Below are 25,340 nucleotides of genomic sequence, written 5' to 3' on the forward strand. Positions count from 1 at the left end.
TAAACGATGTAAATATGTTCATTCAGGGCCCCATGGAAGACCACTACTTGTTGGTGAATGGGCTACGTACCCTGTCAAAAGATTAGAAACAAATAAATAAATAAATTTAAAAAGAAACCCCCCAAAAACAGAGGGAAAGGGAAGGTAAGAGAAGGGTTTCAGCATGTCAAGGGCGTCACCTCAAGCAAAAACAATTCAAAAAAAAAAACCAAAAAAAAAATGCCTACAACACCCGGTATTCCCAGGCAATTCCCCTCCCGAGGTCCAACAACTTATTACTGCTTCCTCAACGGTCCAATCAGCTAAGCGAGCTGAGGAGACGCTTTCCTCAGCTCCACCAATCACTGAGCGCAGCTGAGCAAGCTGAGCAAGCTGAGCAAGCTGAGGAGCTCGTCTCAGCCAATCACAGCGATTAGCTGAGCGACCCTTAATTTATCACCTGACTTTTCCTCAATCACGTGATTTTTCAAAATCACCACACTTCAAGGCAGCCATTATTTTGAACCCCAGTGCAAGGTAATTTATGCCAAATTTTCCCTTTTTATTCAATAATATCACCTATTTTTTGTGTTTTATTTAAATTTCATGATGTTAATACCCTTCGGTTACTGATTTTATCATGTTTTTGACGTTATGAATTGTAGAAAATGAAATTATAGGCGGTTTTTGTAAATGTTTCGTTTAACCCCCCAAAAAGTCGCAGAAACCCTTTTTCATCGGTAATTTTACCGATTTGTTGTGTTTCTAATGATATAAATGATTTTCGTACACTCCGGTTACTGATTATGTGATGTTTCTTATGATTTGAGCCGTATTCAATGAAAAAATTGACGTTTTTTGATCATTTTTTTTTCATTCAGTCCCATATGTGTTATTTTTTGTTGGAATTTCGGAAACTTGGTTAAAATTTTACATTTTATGTCAATTATTATGTTTTTTTCGTTTACAATTACAGGCCTATAAAAAAGCATGTACACATAATCTTTGATCGCTACGCTCCTGTACCACGTCAGCTTGGAAAATTCTAGATCGATTTTCTTTTGTTTTCTTCCTTCAACCAGGATGGAGTTTCCTAAAACTAAGCGGAAATGGGAGTGCCGTGAGTGTGGGGACACCTTCACCGTGAAGTCCAACCTCACTCGTCACATGCTCCGTCACAGTGAGAAGAAGGAGGTTTGCGACAAGTGCGGGAAGATGTTCACGCTGAGACAGAACCTGCTGAAGCACCTTCGTCAGCATCTGTATCCCACGATTCGAGAGTATCGTCCGGGTGAAGCTCTTGTCGCCCCGACGCCAGAGGCTGATCGGCTCAAGACAGCCTTCAAGAAAGCAGGAGGGGACTTGAAAGTTCCAATTTCGACCGTTTGGCTCGACCCCGAGAGCGCCGAGAGAGCTGCAAGGTTAGCCGCAGCTAAGTTGGGGGCGGAGGACATGTGGAGGTCCCAACTCGTCCTCACATGGGGGCAGTACAAGGGGAGGAGCTATCACTGGCTCATCGAGAACGATGTGGGGTGGATTGTGTGGCTGCTCGGCGAATTCAAGGAGAAGGGGGACTCACACCGACTCTCCGCCTGGCTCAAACAGCGACTTCTTGAGCTGATGTGCGAGTACCCTGTCCTCAAAGACAAGGTGGACCGAAAATTTCGGAAGCTGTCCACAAAGAAGATGTCACAGCCGGCCAAGCCTACCGCCAAGCCTGCCACGGTCACCAAGCCTGCCACGGTCACCAAGTCTGCCACTGTCCCCACGCCTGCCACAGTCACCACGCCTGCCACTGTCACCACGCCTGCCACTGTCACCAAGCCTGCCACCGTCACCAAGCCTGCCACCGTCTCCAAGCCTCCTGACGAAGAAGCTTTCAACGCTGACGTAGAAATGCTATCCTTAGCTGGTGAGTTTAAATCACCATTTATTTAATAATAATAATAATAGATAATATCTAACATTTGTAAAGCGCTCTCTACCATGTTTCTAAGCGCATAAAGAAAAAGTAGAGAAGAAGAAAAATGAGAGTACAAAAATACATACATATAAGCAAATACGTATACAATTGAGAGCAAATACATGGGCATATATGGACTTTTATTACATGTAATACTGACTAAATAACTAGATTTTAAGAAGATATTTGAATACTAATATTTATACTAATATTTATAGTATTTATAGTATTTTTAATTCAATTTATAATATAATTGTTACCTTTTTTATTTCCCTACCAAATGTAAAATATTTGTATTCTTATAAAGAATTTTCAGCATGTGCCTACAAGATGGTTACTTTCTTCCATCTTTAAAGCTGACTAATATGTCTTTATTCTTTTGAATTCTCTTTTCAGAAACGATGTTGGATGTCCCTGATGTCCAGGTCGACACCTCGTTGATGACCCTGGGGAAGCTGCTCTCGCAGGTCCCATCAACATCTACCACACCCGACCCAGCTCCCATTGCCCCTGAATCGGCCGACATCATCGAAGGATGGCAGAAATCCTGGGACGAGATGTACCCCCCAAATCGTCAGTGGCTCAAGTCCGACGGGCCGCACGGGATTTTTGAGCAACCTCATCGCTTCGTGTCAGCGAAACGAGCAGGCAAGAGGTCCATCCTCAAGGACGAGTTGGAGTTTCATCCTCCCCCTCTCCCAACCACACTGAAGGGCACCCTCCCCAACATGCTCGCGTTCTTTGCGACGCCAGTGTTCTTCTGGAGACCAGTAGGTGTGTTAGGGGTGAAGATCAGGTGCCCCAATACGTCTTGTCCCGCTTCGCCAGACAGCTACATCACCCGAGCTGGATATGCCCCGGTTGCCAGACAGGTGTGTGGCATCCGCTATAACTACACGCTGTTGACGGAGCGTCTCAAGTGCCACTACTGCCAGGGAAAGGGCGACAAGACGCAGGCGAGATGGCATGCCACCAGCCCCGGCATCATGATGCAACTGGCCCCTGCGGTGAGGATGATGTGTCCGGCTGTCCTAGTCGGAAAGCGAGCCGTCGACCGGAGCATCGTATCCCTTCTCTCCGATCGTATCAAAGCCATCTCCATGTCGAAGGTGCATCGGATGGTGGAGGAGGGGCATGACGAGTGGTATGCCAACCGGAGAGACCTCTACCAGACCCTCTTGATGGAGGCACGCACCGCAGCATCTACACCCTCATCTCAACGTGGCATCCTGCCCTTCTCTACCCACAAGTACACGCCCCCCTTGCCCCCATCTCCCATCCCATCTGCGAGGACGTTTCGGAGGGCCCATCTGCTGGTCGAGATGGAGAAGGTCCCTGCCTACAGAGATGCCATCCTCAGCACCACGGGGGAGATCCTCTGCATTGATGGAACCAGACAGGTGGGTGTTCACATAGATAAATAATTAAATGAATTAATGAAAGATCAAATGCATAAATTAAAAAAAATTAATGATTAAATTAATAATATTCTAAATAAATAGAAAATAAATGAATAAATGCAGATAATTTTTCAATTCTGGAACAATTTTCATTCATTGTACATGTAAAATTTATGTTTAGATTTAAATGTAATAACTTTGTCAATATTCTTTTATTTTATTACAGATACTGAAGAAAATCAAAGGGGATGGCCAGGGCAACTACCAGTACTTCACAAGCATGTTAAATGAGTGGGGCCAGTTTGTGACCACAATTGTTGTAGCATCGGAGACTGAGGATGCCTACGCACGGATGGCCAGGGGTGTGATTGCCCGGTTCAAACGAGCCAAGGCAGCTCCTGTCCAAGTCCTGTATGCCGACAACAACTGCTGCAGGTAATTGCACAATTTATTACATTGTTCTATTTTTTTCATGTAATTAAAAGTAAATTTTATGTACACCTTTTAATAATTAGAGTGAAATTCATCATAATAATACAATGCCTTTGTTTATACATTGTTTCATTTACTTATTCACTTCTCTTTTTTGTATCAGACTCTACTAACGACAAGGAGCAACTGGCATCAATTATTTGTTTGATTGAATGAGATGGACTACATGTATAACACAAGTTTTATTAATTTGTTCTTTTCAGGGATGGTGGCCAGTCTTGGTATGAGACCCTGTTCGAGCCCTGGGTCCACGACGGGATGGTGGTCCGCCTTGACATCCGGCACTGGGTCCACCGGTGGGACGCCGTCGTCATCAAACAGACGCACGCTAAGTACGCCCTGTTTATCAGCGCCCTGGTGGGAGCCATCCTGGCCTACAACAAGGCGGACATGATGCTCTTGGTGTCTGCTGTCAGGAAGGGCGATGTCAACAAATTCTCCAGCTACACAGACACCGAGATGCTGTCCTTCGTCACGCCACACCAGGCAGCATCTTACGTGCGCAGACTGACCCGGGGTGTCCAGGAGAGTGCCGCAGCAGTCCAGCACATCATGAGTGAATTCAAGGGACCAGCCGGCTTGGATGCAGATGGCATTCCACTATTCAAGTCGACTGAGGCTGTGGACGCACACTGGGCAATCGCCAGCAAACATCTCGGCTGTATGCAGGTGAGTCAATTTGATTCATGATAAAAAATCAAAATCAGCAAAATCAGCAAAGAAACAGACAAAAATGAATTAAAATTAACAAAAGTTTATATCAAAATACATACAATTGCCTCAAATGATGATTATTTTTAATCTGTTAATTGAAAACATGTGAAATTCAGCTGTATTTATTTGTCTAATTGTTATTTCATTGTATTTTGTTGTTGCAGGATCCGCCAGGAGTACAGCTCTACGTCGCTGTGAAGAAGGTGGTAATCAATGGCGTAGAGTTGACCAAATTCAAGTGTCGTCGGGGCAGCAACGTCCTGGAAGGGCTCCACTCCCACCTCGTCCACGCCATTCCCTCCCATCGCTGTGCCATCATCCCCTTTCAGGTGAATATAAATTAGATTTTTGCGAATTAGGCCAAACAATTAAGGGAATGTATTTTTTAGCAAAAATATTTTGATTCAATCGATCTCATTTTATTTAAAATAAATATTAATTGTACATTACTTTTTTTGTAATTATTGCTGCAGGTGTACCTTCTCTCCTTTGCTGTGGAGTGGAACGGCAGGATGGAAAAGCTCAAGTTGGCTAGTAGGAGGGGCAAGTCCACCACGACCATTGATCCACGCCAGATTCAGCGGATGAATCATGATGCTGAGGTCCTCTTTGGCAAGGAGCACCTGTATGAGCCAAACGCCATCTCCCCACTACAGCCTCCCGCCAAAGGAGAAGAGGAGGAGTTACTCGGCGTGGAATACGCGTATGCCCAATCAACAGTTTCTTCCTTCTCATCGAAGGATTATTACATCCAAGGAGGTGAGAATTCTCATTTACCATGTAATGAACGTGCCTTTTAATACTGAAGGATATGATGAAAAATAGAAAAGAAAAAAATAATAATGGAATTAATTGATACAATGTTCCCATTTTTTTCTCTCTTTATTTCCTCACAATTAAACATTATTGTTATTTTTCAACAAGTCAGAAAAAGCCAACTACTTATTTAGATATTTCGATACTGTTACCAACAACTGCTTATGATTGTTTTTATTGTTTTTTTTTTTTCACAGCTGAGGTTGAACAACAGGCCGAGGAGGAGACCACCAACGTCGATGGAGACGAAGAGAAGGATGACGATGAGGGCATCAAGCAGGACAGGGAGGAGGTCATCGACCAGGACCCACTGGACGCCCTCAGCGTAGGCCACGCTGTCCTGACAGAGGAAGAGCAGGTGCAGGTCGAAGTCAGCCCTGTCATGCAGGATGTCTTGGGGCATCGTAAACTCCACCTGCCCGGCTTCCAGGAGGGCGAGGCCCTCGCCGTACTTCTCGTGAAGCTCGCAGAAGGTGAACGCCACCTCATCCCGGTGGAGCTGAGATCAGAGATAGGGATGGCCTCTACCCGACTTCATGACCATGACCGCTCCGCCAGAAATTTCGTTAAGAAATATGAGAGTAAGTGGGGCTACACGCTGTTTGGCCGGTGCCTCGGACCCGACTCCCCCCAGAGCAGTGCCGCCCAGAAGACGAAGTTCGGTTGGCAGAAGTTCGCGCAGGCGGCCCCCATCACGGAAGAATCGCGTCTTCTGTACCTGGTTATCCAGCTTCTAAAGAACCATCCCACTGTCGCAGTGCAGTCCCCTTCCAAGACGGCGACCAACATCCGTTGGAAGTACAAGCGTATCTGCGACAGGCTGTACGACGACGCGATTCTTTCAAAGTTGAATCTGCCACTCCCGAACATCAACAACAAGAGCATTACGAACTTCATCCACAAACAGGAAGTTTGGGCGAATCTTCTGGCCACGGCACAGCCAAACGTGACCGTGCATCGTAAGGTACTGTCGGAGGAGCGGGTACCTGAAGCGGCTGCACTTGCCGAGGCTCTGCCTCAGCCCGAGTGCAGTCTCCGACGGTATGATGTCATCCCTCATGAGAGCGGGAAGAGGAGGGGGGAAAAGAGGCGACTTCGTTTGGACGAGCCAGGGACTTCGTCGCACGAGCCTCAGGAATCTGTGCACTCGTCGCAGGACCTGAAATCCCCTTTGCCCCGACTTCTTCTTCCGCGACCAAGCTCACCGATGAAGGCGTCACGAGCTCCCATTTTATTGGTGGTTCCCTCTCAACCAAAGGCACCTTCGATAGCTCTAAAACCACCTACGAGCAGCGTGCCTTTCGTTTTCCGTCCGGCGCCACCCCCTTCTTCTGCTAGGCAAGCCAGATTCCTGCCGGATCCTTCGGTGAGGCCTTGCGCTGCCTGCAATGTTCCGAAATGCGGTGGGCTTCGCAAGCGCTACACACCTTCTAAGGCGAAGACTCAAGGAAGCAGTCAGAAGATATTCACATTTTGCCCCACCACGAACAAATCTACGACCCCAGGATTTACAGAAACAATCTTTACCCATACCTGCCAACCTGAGACAAGAGAAATTAGGAGTAAATTTTTCTGGATGGATTTAGGGTCTATTTTTTTTCTCTCTCCATTTTAATGGTGCAAATGGGCCTTTTCCTTCAACCTTTTCGCCCCACACATAATAAACAATTTTTGAAATATCAAAATGTGAACACTCACAAAACTACATGTTTCACTACCCACCTCAGTTAGGAGCCCTATTTTGCAAAGGTAGAAAGATTCAGAATTACTGGCTACTGGAACCAACCAATCCAACTGATGTACAACTTTTGGCCTTCTTCAGTAGCTGACTAGAATGGTTCATCATGTAGCAGGGTGTGTCTGAAGCAAGTAACTCCATCCGCCTGGTCATGAGGTTGCCTAGCATACGAGTTGACAAGCAAGCACGAAACTCTGTTTTGTTCTTATTGACGAGGCTGAATATGCGTTCACAGTCCGCATTGCTGTGGTACATCACAAGTAGTACCCTCGCAATTTTGTACAAGGATGTGTACTTGGGCTTGCCAGTTGCAGGCGATGTCAGCTTGGAGATGGAATGCCACACCTGGTCAATTCTCACATCAGGTTGAAGAATTTCTTCAGAGAAACGGTCTGCTTGGAAATGACAGAATTCGTCTTCTACTTGTTCCTTCTCTTGTGGTGATAGACACTGAGGGTATTTCTTCACATAGAACATCCACTGGGATAGCTTGATGTTTGTCCTCTTTGCTACATCAATGATCTCAGCATTGACAAGAACATCATCCTTGAAAGGGTAGGACTTCTTCATGTACTCACATGCTGCCACATAATATTTTCTTGCACTGGCATAGAATTCCTTCACATTACATGATTCTGTGTTCTCTTTAATGAATTGACGGGCTGGTTGTCCAATGAATAACTCATCGTCACATTTCTGATTCATTTCAGAGTGAAAGTCTACTTCATATACCTTGGATTGTAACAGTTTGGCTACAACATCTGGCTTAACAAACCTGACAAGCAATTCTTGCAGCTGGTGACACATAACACTATGTAATCTATGTATGCATGGCTCATCTTTTTGAAGAAAGATATTGGCCACTTCAAAAATGGGTATAGCTTTTGTCAAGAATAGACAGTACAGTTTGTAGTTTGGATCTTTCATCATAGTGCAGACATTACGAGATTTTGTTGATGCATAAGATGATGATGGTTGGGACTTTGCAGCTGATGACTTCTGTGCAGAATGTGGAGTCTTATCAGGACCAGTGGCACTCCCTGCATTCAATGTCTTTGAGGATGATGCTACTTTACTCGCTACAGTGCCAGTCAGTGTCTTTGAGGATGATGCTACTTTACTCGCCACAGTGCCAGTCAATGTCTTTGAGGATGATGCTACTTTGCTTGCTACAGTACCAGTCAGTGTCTTTGAGGATGATGCTACTTTACTTGCCACAGTGCCAGTCAATGTCTTTGAGGATGATGCTACTTTGCTTGCTACAGTACCAGTCAGTGTCTTTGAGGATGATGCTACTTTACTTGCCACAGTGCCAGTCAATGTCTTTGAGGATGATGCTACTTTGCTTGCTACAGTACCAGTCAGTGTCTTTGAGGATGATGCTACTTTACTTGCCACAGTGCCAGTCAATGTCTTTGAGGATGATGCTACTTTGCTTGCTACAGTACCAGTCAGTGTCTTTGAGGATGATGCTACTTTGCTTGCTACAGTACCAGTCAGTGTCTTTGAGGATGATGCTACTTTACTCGCCACAGTGCCAGTCAGTGTCTTTGTCTTTGAAGATGATGCTACTTTTCTCACCACAGTGCCAGTTAGTGAAGAACGTGATGTTATACGTACAGTCTTTGAAGACTTTGGTGTGTTGGTGGCATGTAGTGTCATCTGTTTCTTAGGGGGAGAGGTAACGAGAGGGTCCGATGCACTGCGTTTCCTTGTACATGGATTATTCTTCTTGTCCTCTTCATTGAAGAACAACAACAAAGCATTCCATTGTTCTAGCAGACGCTCAATACAGTGCCCCAGGGAAAGCCAACGGGTTGCCACATGCTTCACAATTTTGTGATGAGGGACACCAGCCTTTTTCTGGAACTCTTTGAACTCTTGTTTTCGTTTGCTGCTTTTCTCTAAGTAGTAGAAAATATCTACGAGGAGATCATCAACGAAAACTGGCAGTTGTTTAGCAGCCCTTCCTGCAGCCAAGTGAATAAGATGACAGGGACAACCTGTAAAGAAAATAAAATATTGTTTTATAATAGAGAGTTTTATTATGTTATGAAAAGTATTTACTGTAGAATAGAATAGAAACTAAGAACATCACAAAAGTAACAAACTATTACATTAAAATCCACAATTACAAAAATGTTACTAAAATCAAATAATTAATATGAATTAAAAAACTGTATTTAAAATCAGTTTTCACCTTAAATCAATTCAGGAAGTACTAAATAGGGCGAGTGTCACATATATATTTTTAAAATTCACATTGAAAATTCTAAGCTCAACAGTTAAAACTAAATATCATCTACAGACTACACTTGTAATCTACATATTGGTTAGTCTCTTAAAGCCCCACAAACTCAATTCTGTGGGGGTTTATTTTATTTTGTTTAATTTAGACTTTGCTTGTCAGCCAGATTATTTGCCTTTTAAGTTTAAAATCTAAATTTCAAACACAAAAACTCACCAGCAATGTGGAGGGATGGAGCCTGCCGAAGAAGAAATGCAGCTACTCCCTTCATCTTTCCTAGCATAACAGATGCATTGTCTGCAGAAAAGCATATCAGATTTTCCCAGGGAATTTCAAGCTCATCCATTTCTGCCTCCAACAGTTTGAAAATGTTTTCTCCAGTTGATGGCTTGTTACACTCTTTCAAAGACAGGATGACTGAGTTGACTTTGCCGCTGTTGGGATCACAGTATCTTACACAAATTGGGTAGAGTTTCACATCCTCGTAATCGGTACTGCCGTCTGTTGCCATACTGAACGGTGACACTCGAATTACATCCAAGATACTTTGCTTCGATTGTTTCCCAAGAGCTTCTACGAGATACGACGTTTTCGTCCGTCCACATGAGTATTTTTTTGCAACATTGGAGTCGGGGAACATTTTACGAAACAGCTTGGTGCCATGATCAGCCACAGAAAAGGGCAAGTTGTGTTCTATGATGAATTCAGTAAACAAAGTTTCTGCTCTGATGACATCGAGATCTCCAGAAGAAGAAAAGAAGGTTGAAATTGGACGAGCCTTGTCCTTAATTTCGCTGAAAGCTTTATGTTTCTTCGAGTTCATGTGTTTCTGAATGTCATTCATTCCCCCATGGTTGATACTGAAGTCGGCCGAACACACAATGCAAAATGCGTGTTGAAGTCCGAGTGCTGATGCTGCAACTGGAAATTGTTTCCCGTATTCTTTCTTATAGTTCTGACTATGAGCAACACGAGTCTTGCCCATTTTGTCCTTCAAAAATGGAGAAATCAACGAAGAAGAAGAATATAGTAGTAGTAATCCAAAATAAATCCGAGGAAGTCCGGTAAATAACAAGCTTCCACGATCGCAGTCACCGCACAAGCATTGAAGAAAACACGCCAATCTTACACTACATGCACTGTATACATTGGCAACGTATACAGTGCATGTATGTAGTGTATGTATTAGTAACGTCCGCACACACTTTATCGATATAGTTGCGCACGTGCTTCCACGTAATACTACATGCAGTACATGGATAATCAATGCGGAACTAACGATCGCGTTCGGGCTGCGCTGTGTATATCTTCTATGAGCGCGAGCGCAGATGTCGGCGTGATCTGGTTATCAGTGCTGTGTTATGCTTTAGTCTTATGCAACAGTCGTTTGTTTTAAAAATATTTTAAAATTACCAAAAATCGGAGTTTTGAGGCATGCAATCGGAATTCGGAGTGGGTATGAAAAAAGCGGAGTAACTCCGCCTAAATCGGAGTGGTTGGCAGGTATGTTTACCGATTACAGTCACTTTAAGAGAGTCGTGGATGAAGAACTCGAGAGAAGGAGGTCCAAATGAACTGTTCTTTCTGTTATAACATGTACGTATGCCTTTTTTGTAGGCAACTCATCGATTGGCGCTTTCTATTATGTCTACTTGGTGCCTTACTGCAGTATCGGCTTTTATGCAGTAATGTATTTATTATGACATGTACTTATGCCTTTGTGATAAGCAACTCATCGATTGGTGCTTTCTATAATGTGCACTTGGTGCTTTATTGCAGAGAAGTATACTTTTTTATGATGTAATTATTATGACATATACTTATGCCTTGTGGGTAGGCAACTCATCGATTGACGCTTTCTGTTTTCTGTACTTGGTGCCTTATTGCAGAAAAGTAAACTCGTTTATAATGTATTTATCACGACAGGTACTTATGCCTTTTTGGTAGGCAACTCAGGTTTTTAAACTTGCCAAGAATTTCTGATATATGTACTTGTTGACTTCTTGCAGGAAAGGACAGGCTTTTATTGGTTATTCCATATGAAATGTACTTGTGCCCTTTTGATAGGGAAACTCAGTGATTGACGGGTTCTATTATATGTACATAAGCCTTCTTGTGGAAAAGTAAAGATTTTTACAGTGTATTCCTTTTAACAATGTACTTGTGCCCTTTTGATAGGAGAGTTCATTGATTTGCAGGTTCTACTATATGAACTTGATGCCTTCTTGCAGAAAAGGACAGGCTTTTATTGGTCATTCCATCGATTGGTGCTTTCTATAATGTGTACTTGGTGCTTTATTGCAGAGAAGTATACGTTTTTATGATGTAATTATTATGACATGTACTGATGCCTTGTGGGTAGGCAACTCATCGATTGACGCTTTGTTTTCTGTACTTGGTGCCTTATTGCAGAAGAGTAAACGCGTTTATAATGTATTTATCATGACAGGTACTTATGCCTTTTTGGTATGCAACTCAGTTTTATAAACTTGCCAAGAATTTCTGATATATGTACTTGTTGCCTTCTTGCAGGAAAGGACAAGTTTTTATTGGTTATTCCATATGAAATGTACTTGTGCCCTTTTGATAGGGAAACTCATTGATTGACGGGTTCTATTATATGTACATAAGCCTTCTTGCGGAAAAGTAAAGGCTTTTACAGTGTATTCCTTTAACAATGAACTTGTGCCCTTTTGATAGAGGAGTTCATTGATTGACAGGGTCTATTATATGAACTTGATGCCTTCTTGCAGAAAATTAGAGGCTTTTACAATGTATATATGCCTTTTAACATGTACTTTTGCCTTTTAGATAGGCAACTCAGGTTTATTATCTTGCCAACGATTTTTGACATAATTCTCTCACATGAAAGAAAAAGAAGAATAAAAAAGACATGTTTTTTTAATAAAACATGAAGAAATGGCAAGGAATTAAATAGCTCTCAGACTTTATCTGTCTGTATGTTAGAATTTGTGTTGTGTGTGTGTGTGTATGTGTGTGTGCGTGTGTATGTTAGTGTGTGTTTCTGGATGTTTGTGTGTATTTTTGTCTGCTTCAGACTAAAAAAAGGCACAAAGGGAAAAAACACACATACACAAACAAAGACAACGATAAAACTTAAAATAAAAGACAAAAACAAAGAATAATAAACAAAATGAACAAGCAAAAGAAAGGGAAAAATAGCCCCAAAATCAGTGTAAAGTTAACAAAAACAAGGAAAACAAGAAGAAAATGAAGACAAAATAACACAAAATAGGCAAAACAGACGGAAATTAGCTAAAATAAATGAGCAAAACCCCCTTAAAGAGCAGCTGCAGACGACAGCGAGCATGGGTATTTCACGACGCAGATGGCGTTTTCCGCTCACAGATCACACCAGTTTCGTGACGTCAAATCGGACCCGTTGGACCTCCCAGGGGTCGTTCGCACTTTCCCAGGCGGTCTCCCATCCAAGTACTAACCAGGCCCTACGCTGCTTGACTTCGGTGATCGGACGAGAACCGGTATATTCAGCGTGGTATGGTCGTAGGCGAAAGACATCATCGTTCAACCTATTTGAAGTTAAAGACTGACGTCATCATTGAGCATGCGCACAAAGTGCGCTTTATTGACCAGTGTCAATGTTACGTCATGTCCCGTGTCTTGGAAACGGTTGAGGGTTATTTTTGTTACTGTTCTGCATAAATGTTATAAACGATGTAAATATGTTCATTCAGGGCCCCATGGAAGACCACTACTTGTTGGTGAATGGGCTACGTACCCTGTCAAAAGATTAGAAACAAATAAATAAATAAATTTAAAAAGAAACCCCCCAAAAACAGAGGGAAAGGGAAGGTAAGAGAAGGGTTTCAGCATGTCAAGGGCGTCACCTCAAGCAAAAACAATTCAAAAAAAAAAAACCAAAAAAAAAATGCCTACAACACCCGGTATTCCCAGGCGGTCTCCCATCCAAGTACTAACCAGGCCCTACGCTGCTTGACTTCGGTGATCGGACGAGAACCGGTATATTCAGCATGGTATGGTCGTAGGCGAAAGACATCATCGTTCAACCTATTTGAGGTTAAAGACTGACGTCATCATTGAGCATGCGCACAAAGTGCGCTTTATTGACCAGTGTCAATGTTACGTCATGTCCCGTGTCTTGGAAATGGTTGAGGGTTATTTTTGTTACTGTTCTGCATAAATGTTATAAACGATGTAAATATGTTCATTCAGGGCCCCATGGAAGACCACTACTTGTTGGTGAATGGGCTACGTACCCTGTCAAAAGATTAGAAACAAATAAATAAATAAATTTAAAAAGAAACCCCCCAAAAACAGAGGGAAAGGGAAGGTAAGAGAAGGGTTTCAGCATGTCAAGGGCGTCACCTCAAGCAAAAACAATTCAAAAAAAAAAACCAAAAAAAAAATGCCTACAACACCCGGTATTCCCAGGCGGTCTCCCATCCAAGTACTAACCAGGCCCTACGCTGCTTGACTTCGGTGATCAGACGAGAACCGGTATATTCAGCATGGTATGGTCATAGGCGAAAGACATCATCGTTCAACCTATTTGAAGTTAAAGACTGACGTCATCATTGAGCATGCGCACAAAGTGCGCTTTATTGACCAGTGTCAATGTTACGTCATGTCCCGTGTCTTGGAAACGGTTGAGGGTTATTTTTGTTACTGTTCTGCATAAATGTTATAAACGATGTAAATATGTTCATTCAGGGCCCCATGGAAGACCACTACTACGAAGGCATGGACAAGGATGGTCCTACCACTCAACCTGATGACCCCCTGGATGCAGTGTCTGTAAATCACGTTGCCCTCAGCAATGAAGAGCATGTGGTTGAGGAGGTCTCCCCCCTTATGGAAGATGTGCTGATGAGGCAAAGCAACCTTCATCTGCCTGGCTTCCAAGAAGTAGAGGACTTTGCGCTTCTCCTTCTTAATCTCATTGAAGAGGAGCAGCACATCATCCCGGCCCCCCCTTAGGCGGGAGCTTGCCAAAGCTGCAGGGAATCTGCAAGACCATGACTAGAGCGCCCGCGACTTTGTCAAAAAGTATGAGTCTACCTGGGTCTACACTATGTTTGGGAGATGCTTGGGCAGTCACTCCCAGGAGAGTAGCTCGGCTCAGAAGACAAAGTTCGAGTGGATGCGCTTTGCCCAGGCAGCACCCACACAGACGAGTCAAGGCTCTTATAGCTCCTCATCAAGATGCTCAAAAATCAGCCGTCTGTGGGTGGCCTGTCATCCCCTACGAAAGCAGCCTCCAAAATAAAGGCCCGCTACAACAGGATTGCCGACAGGGTTAGGGATGACCCACTCCTATCTGCCATGGACATCCCGCTGCCTAATATAAATGCGAAATCAATAACAGCCTTTATATCGAGGGAGCAGAAGCGGGCAAATTACCATGCCACAGCTCAACCGAAGGTGTAGCCCCACAGGAAGGTACCGTCTAAAGCCCCCATTCCAGAAGCTGTGGAGTTACCTGCATCCCTTCCACCTCCTTCCTTCACCAAGACGAATTATGAGTATATTCCCCACCAATCTGGAAGGCAATATGGTAAGAAGAGGTGGGCCCTTGACTTCTCTCAACCTGGACCATCATCCCAAAGTCAAGATGAGCCACCTCTTCCTAAGTTACAGTGCCTTGCTCCAAAGCTGGGTCCCTCCTCATCCCCAGCAATGCCACCAGGGTCTTCTGGCATTCCCATCTTGGTCGTTGTACCAGCTTAACCAAAGGCACAGACGTTCTCCCTACCGCCAATCCCATCCATTGGGTTGACCGTATGTCCTCCTCCTCCCCCAAACCGTCACCTTCTGTCCCAAAAGCGACGTCAAAACCATGTTCAGCATGTAATATAGCAAACTGTGGAGGCCTACGCAAGAAGTATGTTCCATCAAAAGCAAAAACAGTGGGAAGTACACACAGAAATTCACATTTTGTCCAACCACGAATAGAAGTGTCACTCAAGGGTTCACTTAGGTATATGGTAGTTATGAACATTTTGTTCAGGAAGTAGATGCCGAATTGGGAAGGCACAAAGACGAAGAAAAGGATGATTAAAATATTCAGGTAGTCAATCCCAGGAAAGTAGCTCAGCACAAACAAACAAATTTGGGTGGATGCGCTTTGCCCAGGCAGCATCCATTACAGATGAGTCGAGGCTCTTATACCTACTCATCAAAAAGCTGAAGAATCAGCCGTCTGTGGGTGGCCTGTCATCTCCAACAAAAGGAGCCTCCAAAATAAAGACCCGATACAAGAGGATCACGGACAGGGTCAGGGATGACCCACTCTTATCTGCCGTGGATATCCTGCTTCACAAATAGATGTGTGACTCCAGGGTTCAACAATGTTTATGATAGTTATGAACATTTTGATCAGGAAGCACTGCAGATGCCAAATTGGCAATGCAAAAAGACGAGAAAAGGATAATCAAAATATCCAAACACATCGTTGTATTTGCTTTGATGCAGTGTACTTTTTGCATAATTTGGTTCTTTTACAAGAAATGAAGTTTGCGCAGGCCGCCTAAATCACGGAGGAGTCGAGGCTTCTGTACCTGGTCATCCAGGTACTTAAGAATCTGCCGTCAGTTTCGTGCTAGTCTCCAACCAAGACCGCCACTAACATCAGGACAAGGTATAAGAGGATCTGTGACAGGCTTCTTGATGACCCAGTCCTCGCCATGCTAAATCTTCCCCTTCCGAATATCAACTCAAAATCAATTACGAATTTCATTGGAAAGCAAGAGACGCGATCAAATTTCCTTGCAACCACTCAACCCAAAGTCCTCCGACATCGGAAAGTCCTTTCTTTTGATCCCCTCCCGGCACCTGTCGAGCTTCCAGAGATGTTGCCGAACCCAGGGTATGCACAGGTTAAGTACAGTGTTGTACCTCAAGCAAGAGAAGCGATCGAGTTGAAGGAGTCCGAGAGGACCAGTAGTGAGCTTCAATTCAGATGGCATGCGTACAGTCTCAGTATCCTCATCAATCTTCCACCTGCCATCTCTAGCATGTTCCCTGCAGTGATGTGCAGCAAACGAGCCATTGATAAAGATGTTGTTCGTATCCTTGATGATCGAATCAACCCAATATCAATGAGCAAAGTTGCCTGCATCCTACAAAAGGGTCATGATGTGTGGTATGCCGATAGGAGGGAACTGTACCGAACTGTCCTCTGCAATGCACATACATCCACTTCTTCTACGGGGCAGGGAGGTATCCTACTGTTCGTGAAAGCTGAAGGGAGCTACACCCCACCCATCCCCCAGACTCCTCTGCAATGTGCCCCGGTTTTTCACCGTGCCAAGCTCATCTTGGAGATCAAGAAAATGCCGGTCTACAGGTCCTCCATTCTGGCATAACAGGAGAAATCTTGTGCATAGACGGCACAAAACAGGTATTTTGTTTTTGTATTATTTAAAAAAGTGACCCCTATCACTTCCTCTCTTTGAAATGTAAAATAAGATACAAGAGTGAATAACTACAGACAGAGCACTAAATCACTGAAAATAATAACAATAAATATATTGAATGTATATCAATGTCCCGAAGAAAAAAAGAAATGCAAGTCTTGCATGATTTAAATCAAACATGTGCCCTATAACAAAAATAAAACAATATCTTTTCTCTCCCTCAGATCCTGAAGAAAGTGTACTGAAATGGCCAGGGGACAATGCAGTTTCTGACGAGTGTACTCAACGTGTGGGGCCAGTTTCTGACCACCATTGCGACTGCATCAGAGTTTGAGAAGGCCTACACCAGGGTGGCCGCGGCTTGATTTGTCAATTTAAGAGTGCAAATGCTCCTGTGCCCAAAATCTTGTACACAGACAAAATTAATATATTTTCTCTCTCACTATTTTTTCTCTCAGATCCTGAAGAAAGTGTACTGAGATGGCCCAGGGACAACGCAGTTTCTGACTAGTGTACTCAATGAGTGGGGCCAGTCTCTGACCACCATTGTGACTGCCTCGGAGTCTGAGGGAAGTCTACACATAAACAATGCCTTTTAAAATGCTAAAATATGTTGATTTTTTAAAAGTTACTACACCACCTGAAGTATTTATGCTTTACTATTCTCTGTGTATACTTTTACTTCACACAGACCGCCTGTTTCCCTTTTGTTGTGTACTTAACTACATGTATGTTTTGTACCTAACTATATACATTGAATTTATTCCTGGAGACCAGCCCTTGATAGGTCAATGGCCTCTGTTGGCTCCACCACATTATCAAGTATTAATTCTAGGTGCTCTAAATTCTTTAAATATTGTTTTGCTATTTTCTTGTTTTGTTTTGTTGTGTTGTGTTATTCAGATATTTTATGTAAATTGTTATGTTTTTTATGAAAAGTGGAAATAAATGAAATGGAATGAAAAAGTTCCTGTACAAAGACAACTGTTGTAGGCGAGTTCAATTTCTAAATTACTAAATTAATATGAAATATACACTACAGATATTTGTATTGAAAGTAGGTTTTGAATTGCAAAAGATTTTGTGTGTGTGTGTTTTGTGTTTGAGGGATGGTGGCACCTCTTGGTTGGAATCTCTGTTTCAGGAGTGGACGGACGGGGGAATGGTCTTGCGACTTGACGTATGGCATTGGTTGCATCGCTGGGACGCGGTCGTCATTAAGCAGACACACATGTCTGCTTAAGTATGGGTCATTCCTCAGTGCACCTGCTAGCGTTATTCTCGCTTACAACCACGACGATCTAACAGCGCTGATCAACGCCTTGAGGAAGGATGACCCCCTCTTTGCCCGCAAGACAGACGCTGAAATGATGAGCCACATCAAATCCCACCAACTCAAGAGCTATGTATGACGCGTGACCCGTGGTGTCAAGGTGAGTTTCCTTATAAATGAATGTTAGAAAGTGGGTATACATATTAATATTTCTTTCTCTCATTTTATTTTTTCAGGTATCACTCATTGCTTTTCCAGTGCAGTGAAACAAGCGAATGGAGGCTCGGAAGATGATAATGAATGTGAGGAAGACTACAGGTGTATGTTGCTATAAAGAGATGAAAGTGCATGCAACATTTCTATGGATAAGGCTAAATATTGAGGAAATCTCTAAACAAAGCAAGGTCTGTAAAAGGAGAAAAGATGCTAGTATGGATGTACTAGATAAAAACCCTCATCAATCGGACAATGTAAGAAACAAATGGCTAAATATTATATTTAAAAAAAATATCAATTGAAGTCCAATGAGGCCAGACTCCAAAAAATGCCGACTTAAACAACTATGATTTAAGGTCAGGTTAAAAGTGTCATGGAGTCTATTCCAGTGGAATGAATAGCATTGGATAATTAGGGAATGGAAAATCAAAATCCACCTAAAAATACATTTTCATTTGTTTATGCCACATTGTCACTTAATACTTTCACAGTGTAAAGACAATTTCAATGTAACTGTCCATAGCATTTCAAATGTAAATTTTTTTTCTTTCTTTCTATAATTTACTGTTTTTAATATATTCAATTGAATTGTATGATTATACTTATGACATTACTTGCAGGGCCTCTTGGAAGACCCACTTATTTAGAATGGGCTGCCCTCTTAATAAATATACACATGATGCAATGCCAAGTAGAATCAAGATGATGCCACTCTCCTCCAAAAAGACTGAGACAGGATAGTGGAATGGTCACATAAATGGCAGCTCAATGAAGAAAAGTGTAAGGTGATGCATTTTGGCAAGTAAAACAAGAACTTCACTCATACAATGAAATGTGCCAATGATAGAAAACATGTATCAACAACAGATGTCTCTGCCAATGAAAAGGATCTTGGAGTGATCTTCGATTCCAAACTATTATTTAGTAAACATGTTTTGGACTTTACCAAACGAGCAAACATGAAAGTTGGGATTATTAAGAGGTCTTTTTTATCTTTGGGAACCAAACGATTATTTCAATTGTACAAGACCACAGTACTCCCCACTCTGGAATACTGCAACACTGTTTGGAAGCATAAGCTTTTAAAGATGAAGGTGATCTGGAGAAAGTCCAGCGAAGAGCTACTATGCTCATACCAGAGATTAAACATCTTAGTTAATACTTAGGCAAAAAGCTGACCAAATCCAACTATACAAGATCATGACTGGAAGAGAAGATGTAGAGAGAGATATTATTCTCTATGAACAAAGAAAGTAGGGCAAGAGGTCATAACTTCAAAGTTGAGAAGCCACATTGTAAGACACATTGTTAGGCAGAGGTCCCTTGCTGTTTGCTCTATTAACAACTGGACCGGGCTAACCCAAATGACCAGTTCAAGCTAGGCCATCTATTAACAGTTTTAAATCTGAACTTGAAAATAATTGGCATCATCATCCTGTCAAATATAACCCGTACAGTATTAACAAAAATAGTGCTGTGATTGTCAAGATGGGCTCATAAGCTGATGCTTCAAGCCTCAACAACCAAGTCAGAATGAGCAGGAGTTGAACCTTGGATTCAATTTTAAAGAGTACAAGATGACGCGCGAGGTCAAACAGGCAACAAAACAAGGAATATCTAGAATTGTATCAGTAGTCCACAAACCATGCAGCTACATGTAGGAAACCCCATTTGTAAAAAAAAAAAGAAGAGGATGACTCATTAACAATAAACCCTTAACATTTACACTAATTCCATTCAGTTTGAAAAGGTGAAGATTGAGATCTTATTTGATAGGAATATGTGTACACAAAACCTTCTCTTCATTTTCTTTTAAAGCTGTACCTTATTCTGTTTTGTATTAATTCATTTTAATATGTTATGTTATCCCGATTTATGTATTATATTCAAAACGAAATTGCATGTTTCTACCTGTAAAATATGTTTTTAAAGATGGAATTGAATAAACTGAACTGAAGTGAACAGTGCCCTTGAACTTTTTTTCTTTCACAACTTTGACAATATGAAGCCTTTGAACTATAGGCGGGGCCTTTGTACAAGTCATCTACCATGGTGTAATTTCTCTCATTTTGAAAAGATCAAGACTGATGCGATTACATGTATGCAGTAGATTGATCGAATTCTTTCATCACATGTAATCACATACCATATCTGCCATCATTTGAAAATGAGAATTAAGAATGGCTATAAGAATCAGAATTTTGAAAATCTGGGATATCTCGCATTTTGGGGTCCTAAAAATCTAGAAAAACAGGATATTCCGGATTATTCGGGAGGGTTGGCAGGTATGACATACATGTACATGTACATCCATGCACCCATGTATTATGCCCTATAAGTTCGACAGGAATCCATCAATAGGTTCTTGAGTTAACGTGATCACAAGCTGTTTTTGCATACGTAATAAGCCCTGTGACCTTTGACCAAATGACCCAAAAATCTAATCAATTCATTAGTTCTGCAAGATACATACTGGACCCAAGTTTGGCGGGAATCCATCAATCGGTTCTTGCGATAACGTGATCACAAGGGGACGTACAGACATACATGTACGGATGGATGGACGTACATATGGACAACCAAAATGCTAACAATAATAATAATAATAATCCGTTTTTTTTATATAGCGCTCAATACACCGACCTAACGATGTGCCTAAGCGCTCTACAGATATATTATTACCCCGGTCATCGAATTCAGGCTTACCCGCACACAATGTGTGCACATTTTCCACTCCCTGGGGAGCAGTCCAGCCAGTCGCCATTTTACAAGCGCACACTTGCTCGTCCAACCACATGAACGTTCGCATCCTACCGGGTACCCATTTAACACCTGGGTGGAGAGTAGCAAGTGCAGGTAAATATCTTGCCAAAGGATATTAGTGCCATGTCGGGATTTGAACCCTCGACATTCGCATCTACAGTCAAGCGCCTTAAACCACTCGACTGGCACTGTATAGCTTCTCTTCTGTATGCTTAGTTCATCATGTGCTAAGTGAGGCCACTATTCTTTGAAAATGTCTTGTTATAACGAAAAACACTCTGTGTGGCTTCTGACATGACCAACCCTTAGTAAAATCTTACCCTTAGTAAAATCTTACCCTTAGTAAAATCTTACACTTAGTAAAATCTTACCCTTAGTAAAATCTTACCCTTAGTAAAATCTTACCCCTAGTAAAATCTTACCCTTAGTAAAATCTTACCCTTAGTAAAATCTTCTCATGAAGTGCAGACATGGGTCTGACTTTTCTCATGTGAGGAAGATCACATGGTTTTCAAGATGGCTCTGCTCGGGAAACCTTGTCATATATCGGCAGTCATAAGGTTTCTGGCCAACGTGGGTAGTCAGTCCTGGCATGTCTGGAGAGATGACTCCTGTAAAAGAATGTCTTATTACAGCCATCCTTCTCTTGGTAACCTTCATCATGATTGGAAATATCATTTGGCTCGTCAGGTGATTGGCAAGCTCCAGACTTCATTTCGAATCTGTGAAGAAATTGACATAGATTCCCAATAAAAGATGGCAAAGACTTCCCCAAAAGGCAATTTCAAGAGCATTGTCAATCATCATTTTGAAATATTTGAAAATTACAGTGACGTATTTTGTTATCAGTGCCCTGTATATAGTTTAAAATAATGCTAACAATCAATCCTATGCTGGCACTGTATAGCTTCTCTTCTGTATGCTTCATCATATATGCTAAGTGAGGTCACTACCCAACATGACTGGCTAAGCACCTGCGTCCAGAAAAAGCGTAAGAGGGTGTCTTTTTCAGCTACACGGCATCGTCGCAGTTTTCCTCAAAAAGGGTTGTTTTTCAAGCACTGATTGCACAACAACAAAAAAGGGTATCCTTTTAGGTTCACAGGTTTCAACGTTTTCTTTAAAAAGGGTCATTTCAGAAAAGGTGGGATACGCCATTAGGGTCCATTTCAGAGGTTGATGGACACGGTGGATAGCACTTTTGTATGAAAGTGACCCCCTGGGGGTCACTATGTCTAGTTACAAAATCTTACCCCTAGTAAATTCTTACCCTTAGTAAAATCTTAACCTTAGTAAAATCTTACCCTTAGTAAAATCTTACCCCTAGTAAAATCTTACCCCTAGTAAAATCTTACCCCTAGTAAAATCTTACCCTCAGTAAAATCTTACCCCTAGTAAAATCTTACCCCTAGTAAAATCTTACCATTAGTAAAATCTTACCCTTAGTAAAATCTTACCCTTAGTAAAATCTTACCCCTAGTAAAATCTTACCCTTAGTAAAATCTTACCCTTAGTAAAATCTTACACTCAGTAAAATCTTACCCCTAGTAAAATCTTACCCTTAGTAAAATCTTACCCCTAGTAAAATCTTACCCCTAGTAAAATCTTACCATTAGTAAAATCTTACCCTTAGTAAAATCTTACCCTTAGTAAAATCTTACCCCTAGTAAAATCTTACCCTTAGTAAAATCTTACCCTTAGTAAAATCTTCTCATGAAGTGCAGACATGGGTCTGACTTTTCTCATGCGAGGACGATCACATGGTTTTCAAGATGGCTCTGCTCGGGAAACCTTGTCATATATCGGCAGTCATAAGTTTTCTGGCCAACGTGGGTAGTCAGTCCTGGCATGTGGGGAGAGATGACCCCTGTAAAAGAATGTCTTATTACAGCCATCCTTCTCTTGGTAACCTTCATCATGATTGGAAATATCATTTGGCTCGTCAGGTGATTGGCAAGCTCCAGACTTCATTTCGAATCTGTGAAGAAATTGACATAGATTCCCAATAAAAGATGGCAAAGACTTCCCCAAAAGGCAATTTCAAGAGCATTGTTAATCATCATTTTGAAATATTTGAAAATTACAGTGACATATTTTGTTATCAGTGCCCTGTATATAGTTTAAAATAATGCTAACAATCAATCCTATGCTGGCACTGTATAGCTTCTCTTCTGTATGCTTCATCATATATGCTAAGTGAGGTCACTACCCAACATGACTGGCTAAGCACCTGCGTCCAGAAAAAGCGTAGAAAGGTTGTCTTTTTCAGCTACACGGCATCGTCGCAGTTTTCCTCAAAAAGGGTTGTTTTTCACGCACTGATTGCACAAAAAAAAAAAGGGTATCTTTTTAGGTTCACAGGTTTCAACGTTTTCTTTAAAAAGGGTCATTTCAGAAAAGGTGGGATACGCCATTAGGGTCCATTTCAGAGGTTGATGGACACGGTGGATAGCACTTTTGTATGAAAGTGACCCCCTGGGGGTCACTATGTCTAGTTACAACAAGAACACTCAATGGCTTTTCCAGTTTGTGGCTTCTAACATGACCAACCCTTAGTAAAATCTTACCCTTAGTAAAATCTTACCCTTAGTAAAATCTTACCCCTAGTAAAATCTTACCCCTAGTAAAATCTTACCCTTAGTAAAATCTTACCCTTAGTAAAATCTTACCCCTAGTAAAATCTTACCCTTAGTAAAATCTTACCCCTAGTAAAATCTTACCCTTAGTAAAATCTTACCCTTAGTAAAATCTTACCCTTAGTAAAATCTTACCCTTAGTAAAATCTTCTCATGAAGTGCAGACATGGGTCTGACTTTTCTCATGCGAGGACGATCACATGGTTTTCAAGATGGCTCTGCTCGGGAAACCTTGTCATATATCGGCAGTCATAAGGTTTCTGGCCAACGTGGGTAGTCAGTCCTGGCATGTCGGGAGAGATGACCCCTGTAAAAGAATGTCTTATTACAGCCATCCTTCTCTTGGTAACCTTCATCATGATTGGAAATATCATTTGGCTCGTCAGGTGATTGGCAAGCTCCAGACTTCATTTCACATCTGTGAAGAAATTGACATAGATTCCCAATAAATTATGGCAAAGACTTCCCCAAAAGGCAATTTCAAGAGCATTGTCAATCATCATTTTGAAATGTTTGAAAATTACAGTGACGTATTTTGTTATCAGTGCCCTGTATATAGTTTAAAATAATGCTAACAATCAATCCTATGCTGGCACTGTATAGCTTCTCTTCTGTATGCTTCATCATATATGCTAAGTGAGGTCACTACCCAACATGACTGGCTAAGCACCTGCGTCCAGAAAAAGCGTAGAAAGGGTGTCTTTTTCAGCTACACGGCATCGTCGCAGTTTTCCTCAAAAAGGGTTGTTTTTCAAGCACTGATTGCACAAAAAAAAAAGGGTATCTTTTTAGGTTCACAGGTTTCAACGTTTTCTTTAAAAAGGGTCATTTCAGAAAAGGTGGGATACGCCATTAGGGTCCATTTCAGAGGTTGATGGACACGGTGGATAGCACTTTTGTATGAAAGTGACCCCCTGGGGGTCACTATGTCTAGTTACAAAATCTTACCCCTAGTAAAATCTTACCCTTAGTAAAATCTTACCCTTAGTAAAATCTTACCCTTAGTAAAATCTTACCCCTAGTAAAATCTTACCCCTAGTAAAATCTTACCCCTAGTAAAATCTTACCCTCAGTAAAATCTTACCCCTAGTAAAATCTTACCCTTAGTAAAATCTTACCCTTAGTAAAATCTTACCCTTAGTAAAATCTTACCCCTAGTAAAATCTTACCCTTAGTAAAATCTTACCCTTAGTAAAATCTTCTCATGAAGTGCAGACATGGGTCTGACTTTTCTCATGTGAGGACGATCACATGGTTTTCAAGATGGCTCTGCTCGGGAAACCTTGTCATATATCGGCAGTCATAAGGTTTCTGGCCAACGTGGGTAGTCAGTCCTGGCATGTCGGGAGAGATGACTCCTGTAAAAGAATGTCTTATTACAGCCATCCTTCTCTTGGTAACCTTCATCATGATTGGAAATATCATTTGGCTCGTCAGGTGATTGGCAAGCTCCAGACTTCATTTCGAATCTGTGAAGAAATTGACATAGATTCCCAATAAAAGATGGCAAAGACTTCCCCAAAAGGCAATTTCAAGAGCATTGTCAATCATCATTTTGAAATATTTGAAAATTACAGTGACGTATTTTGTTATCAGTGCCCTGTATATAGTTTAAAATAATGCTAACAATCAATCCTATGCTGGCACTGTATAGCTTCTCTTCTGTATGCTTCATCATATATGC

General features: G+C 41.9%; 2 protein-coding genes, 1 long non-coding RNA gene, 2 other non-coding genes and 1 pseudogene across 5 annotated transcripts in view; 1 reads left to right on the forward strand and 5 right to left on the reverse strand.

Moving 5' to 3' along the window:
- The first annotated feature begins 1,062 nt into the window (after window positions 1-1,062).
- LOC100888411 lies at window positions 1,063-7,117 on the forward strand. Its single transcript, XM_030980053.1, has 8 exons — window positions 1,063-1,891; window positions 2,339-3,342; window positions 3,569-3,777; window positions 4,038-4,503; window positions 4,713-4,877; window positions 5,022-5,307; window positions 5,562-6,899; window positions 7,092-7,117. Exons 1-8 carry the CDS (start codon window positions 1,063-1,065, stop codon window positions 7,115-7,117), a joined length of 4,323 nt encoding a protein of 1,440 aa, XP_030835913.1.
- LOC115921621 lies at window positions 6,967-10,707 on the reverse strand. The gene is made up of 3 exons (XM_030979238.1): window positions 10,647-10,707; window positions 9,567-10,425; window positions 6,967-9,105 (listed from the first exon to the last, which is right to left on the reverse strand). Exons 2-3 carry the CDS (start codon window positions 10,333-10,335, stop codon window positions 7,130-7,132), a joined length of 2,745 nt encoding a protein of 914 aa, XP_030835098.1. The 5' UTR covers window positions 10,336-10,425; window positions 10,647-10,707; the 3' UTR covers window positions 6,967-7,129.
- A 2,060-nt stretch (window positions 10,708-12,767) lies between these two features.
- Window positions 12,768-12,881, reverse strand: LOC115922012 (annotated as a pseudogene).
- Window positions 12,882-13,261: 380 nt separating this feature from the next.
- Window positions 13,262-13,380, reverse strand: LOC115921965. Its single transcript, XR_004063231.1, has one exon. It is a non-coding gene; the product is annotated as a 5S ribosomal RNA (ribosomal RNA).
- A 379-nt stretch (window positions 13,381-13,759) lies between these two features.
- LOC115922002 lies at window positions 13,760-13,878 on the reverse strand. Its single transcript, XR_004063267.1, has one exon. It is a non-coding gene; the product is annotated as a 5S ribosomal RNA (ribosomal RNA).
- A 7,232-nt stretch (window positions 13,879-21,110) lies between these two features.
- The window catches only part of LOC105440780, a 30,051-nt gene continuing 25,821 nt past the window's right edge, over window positions 21,111-25,340 (reverse strand). Inside the window, exons 5-8 of the long non-coding RNA XR_004062999.1 lie at window positions 24,843-25,125; window positions 23,792-24,074; window positions 22,716-22,998; window positions 21,111-21,742 (exon numbers count right to left, since the gene is read on the reverse strand). This is a non-coding gene — a long non-coding RNA (uncharacterized LOC105440780). The remainder of the gene's footprint in view (window positions 21,743-22,715; window positions 22,999-23,791; window positions 24,075-24,842; window positions 25,126-25,340) is intronic.

The sequence above is a fragment of the Strongylocentrotus purpuratus genome, unplaced genomic scaffold (assembly GCF_000002235.5).
Source record: "Strongylocentrotus purpuratus isolate Spur 01 unplaced genomic scaffold, Spur_5.0 spur5_scaffold_10, whole genome shotgun sequence".
Taxonomy (NCBI): Eukaryota; Metazoa; Echinodermata; class Echinoidea; order Camarodonta; family Strongylocentrotidae; genus Strongylocentrotus; species Strongylocentrotus purpuratus.

Excerpts from the sequence above, each read along its gene's own strand:
- LOC100888411 (XM_030980053.1), top strand. The coding sequence starts at position 1,063 with ATGGAGTTTCCTAAAACTAAGCGGAAATGGGAGTGCCGTGAGTGTGGG. Across the intron at positions 4,878-5,021 it reads GTGCCATCATCCCCTTTCAG|GTGTACCTTCTCTCCTTTGC; the intron begins GTGAATATAAAT and ends TTATTGCTGCAG. Across the intron at positions 5,308-5,561 it reads GGATTATTACATCCAAGGAG|CTGAGGTTGAACAACAGGCC; the intron begins GTGAGAATTCTC and ends TTTTTTTCACAG.
- LOC115921621 (XM_030979238.1), bottom strand. The coding sequence starts at position 10,335 with ATGGGCAAGACTCGTGTTGCTCATAGTCAGAACTATAAGAAAGAATAC. Across the intron at positions 9,106-9,566 it reads TCCATCCCTCCACATTGCTG|GTTGTCCCTGTCATCTTATT; the intron begins GTGAGTTTTTGT and ends TTTTCTTTACAG.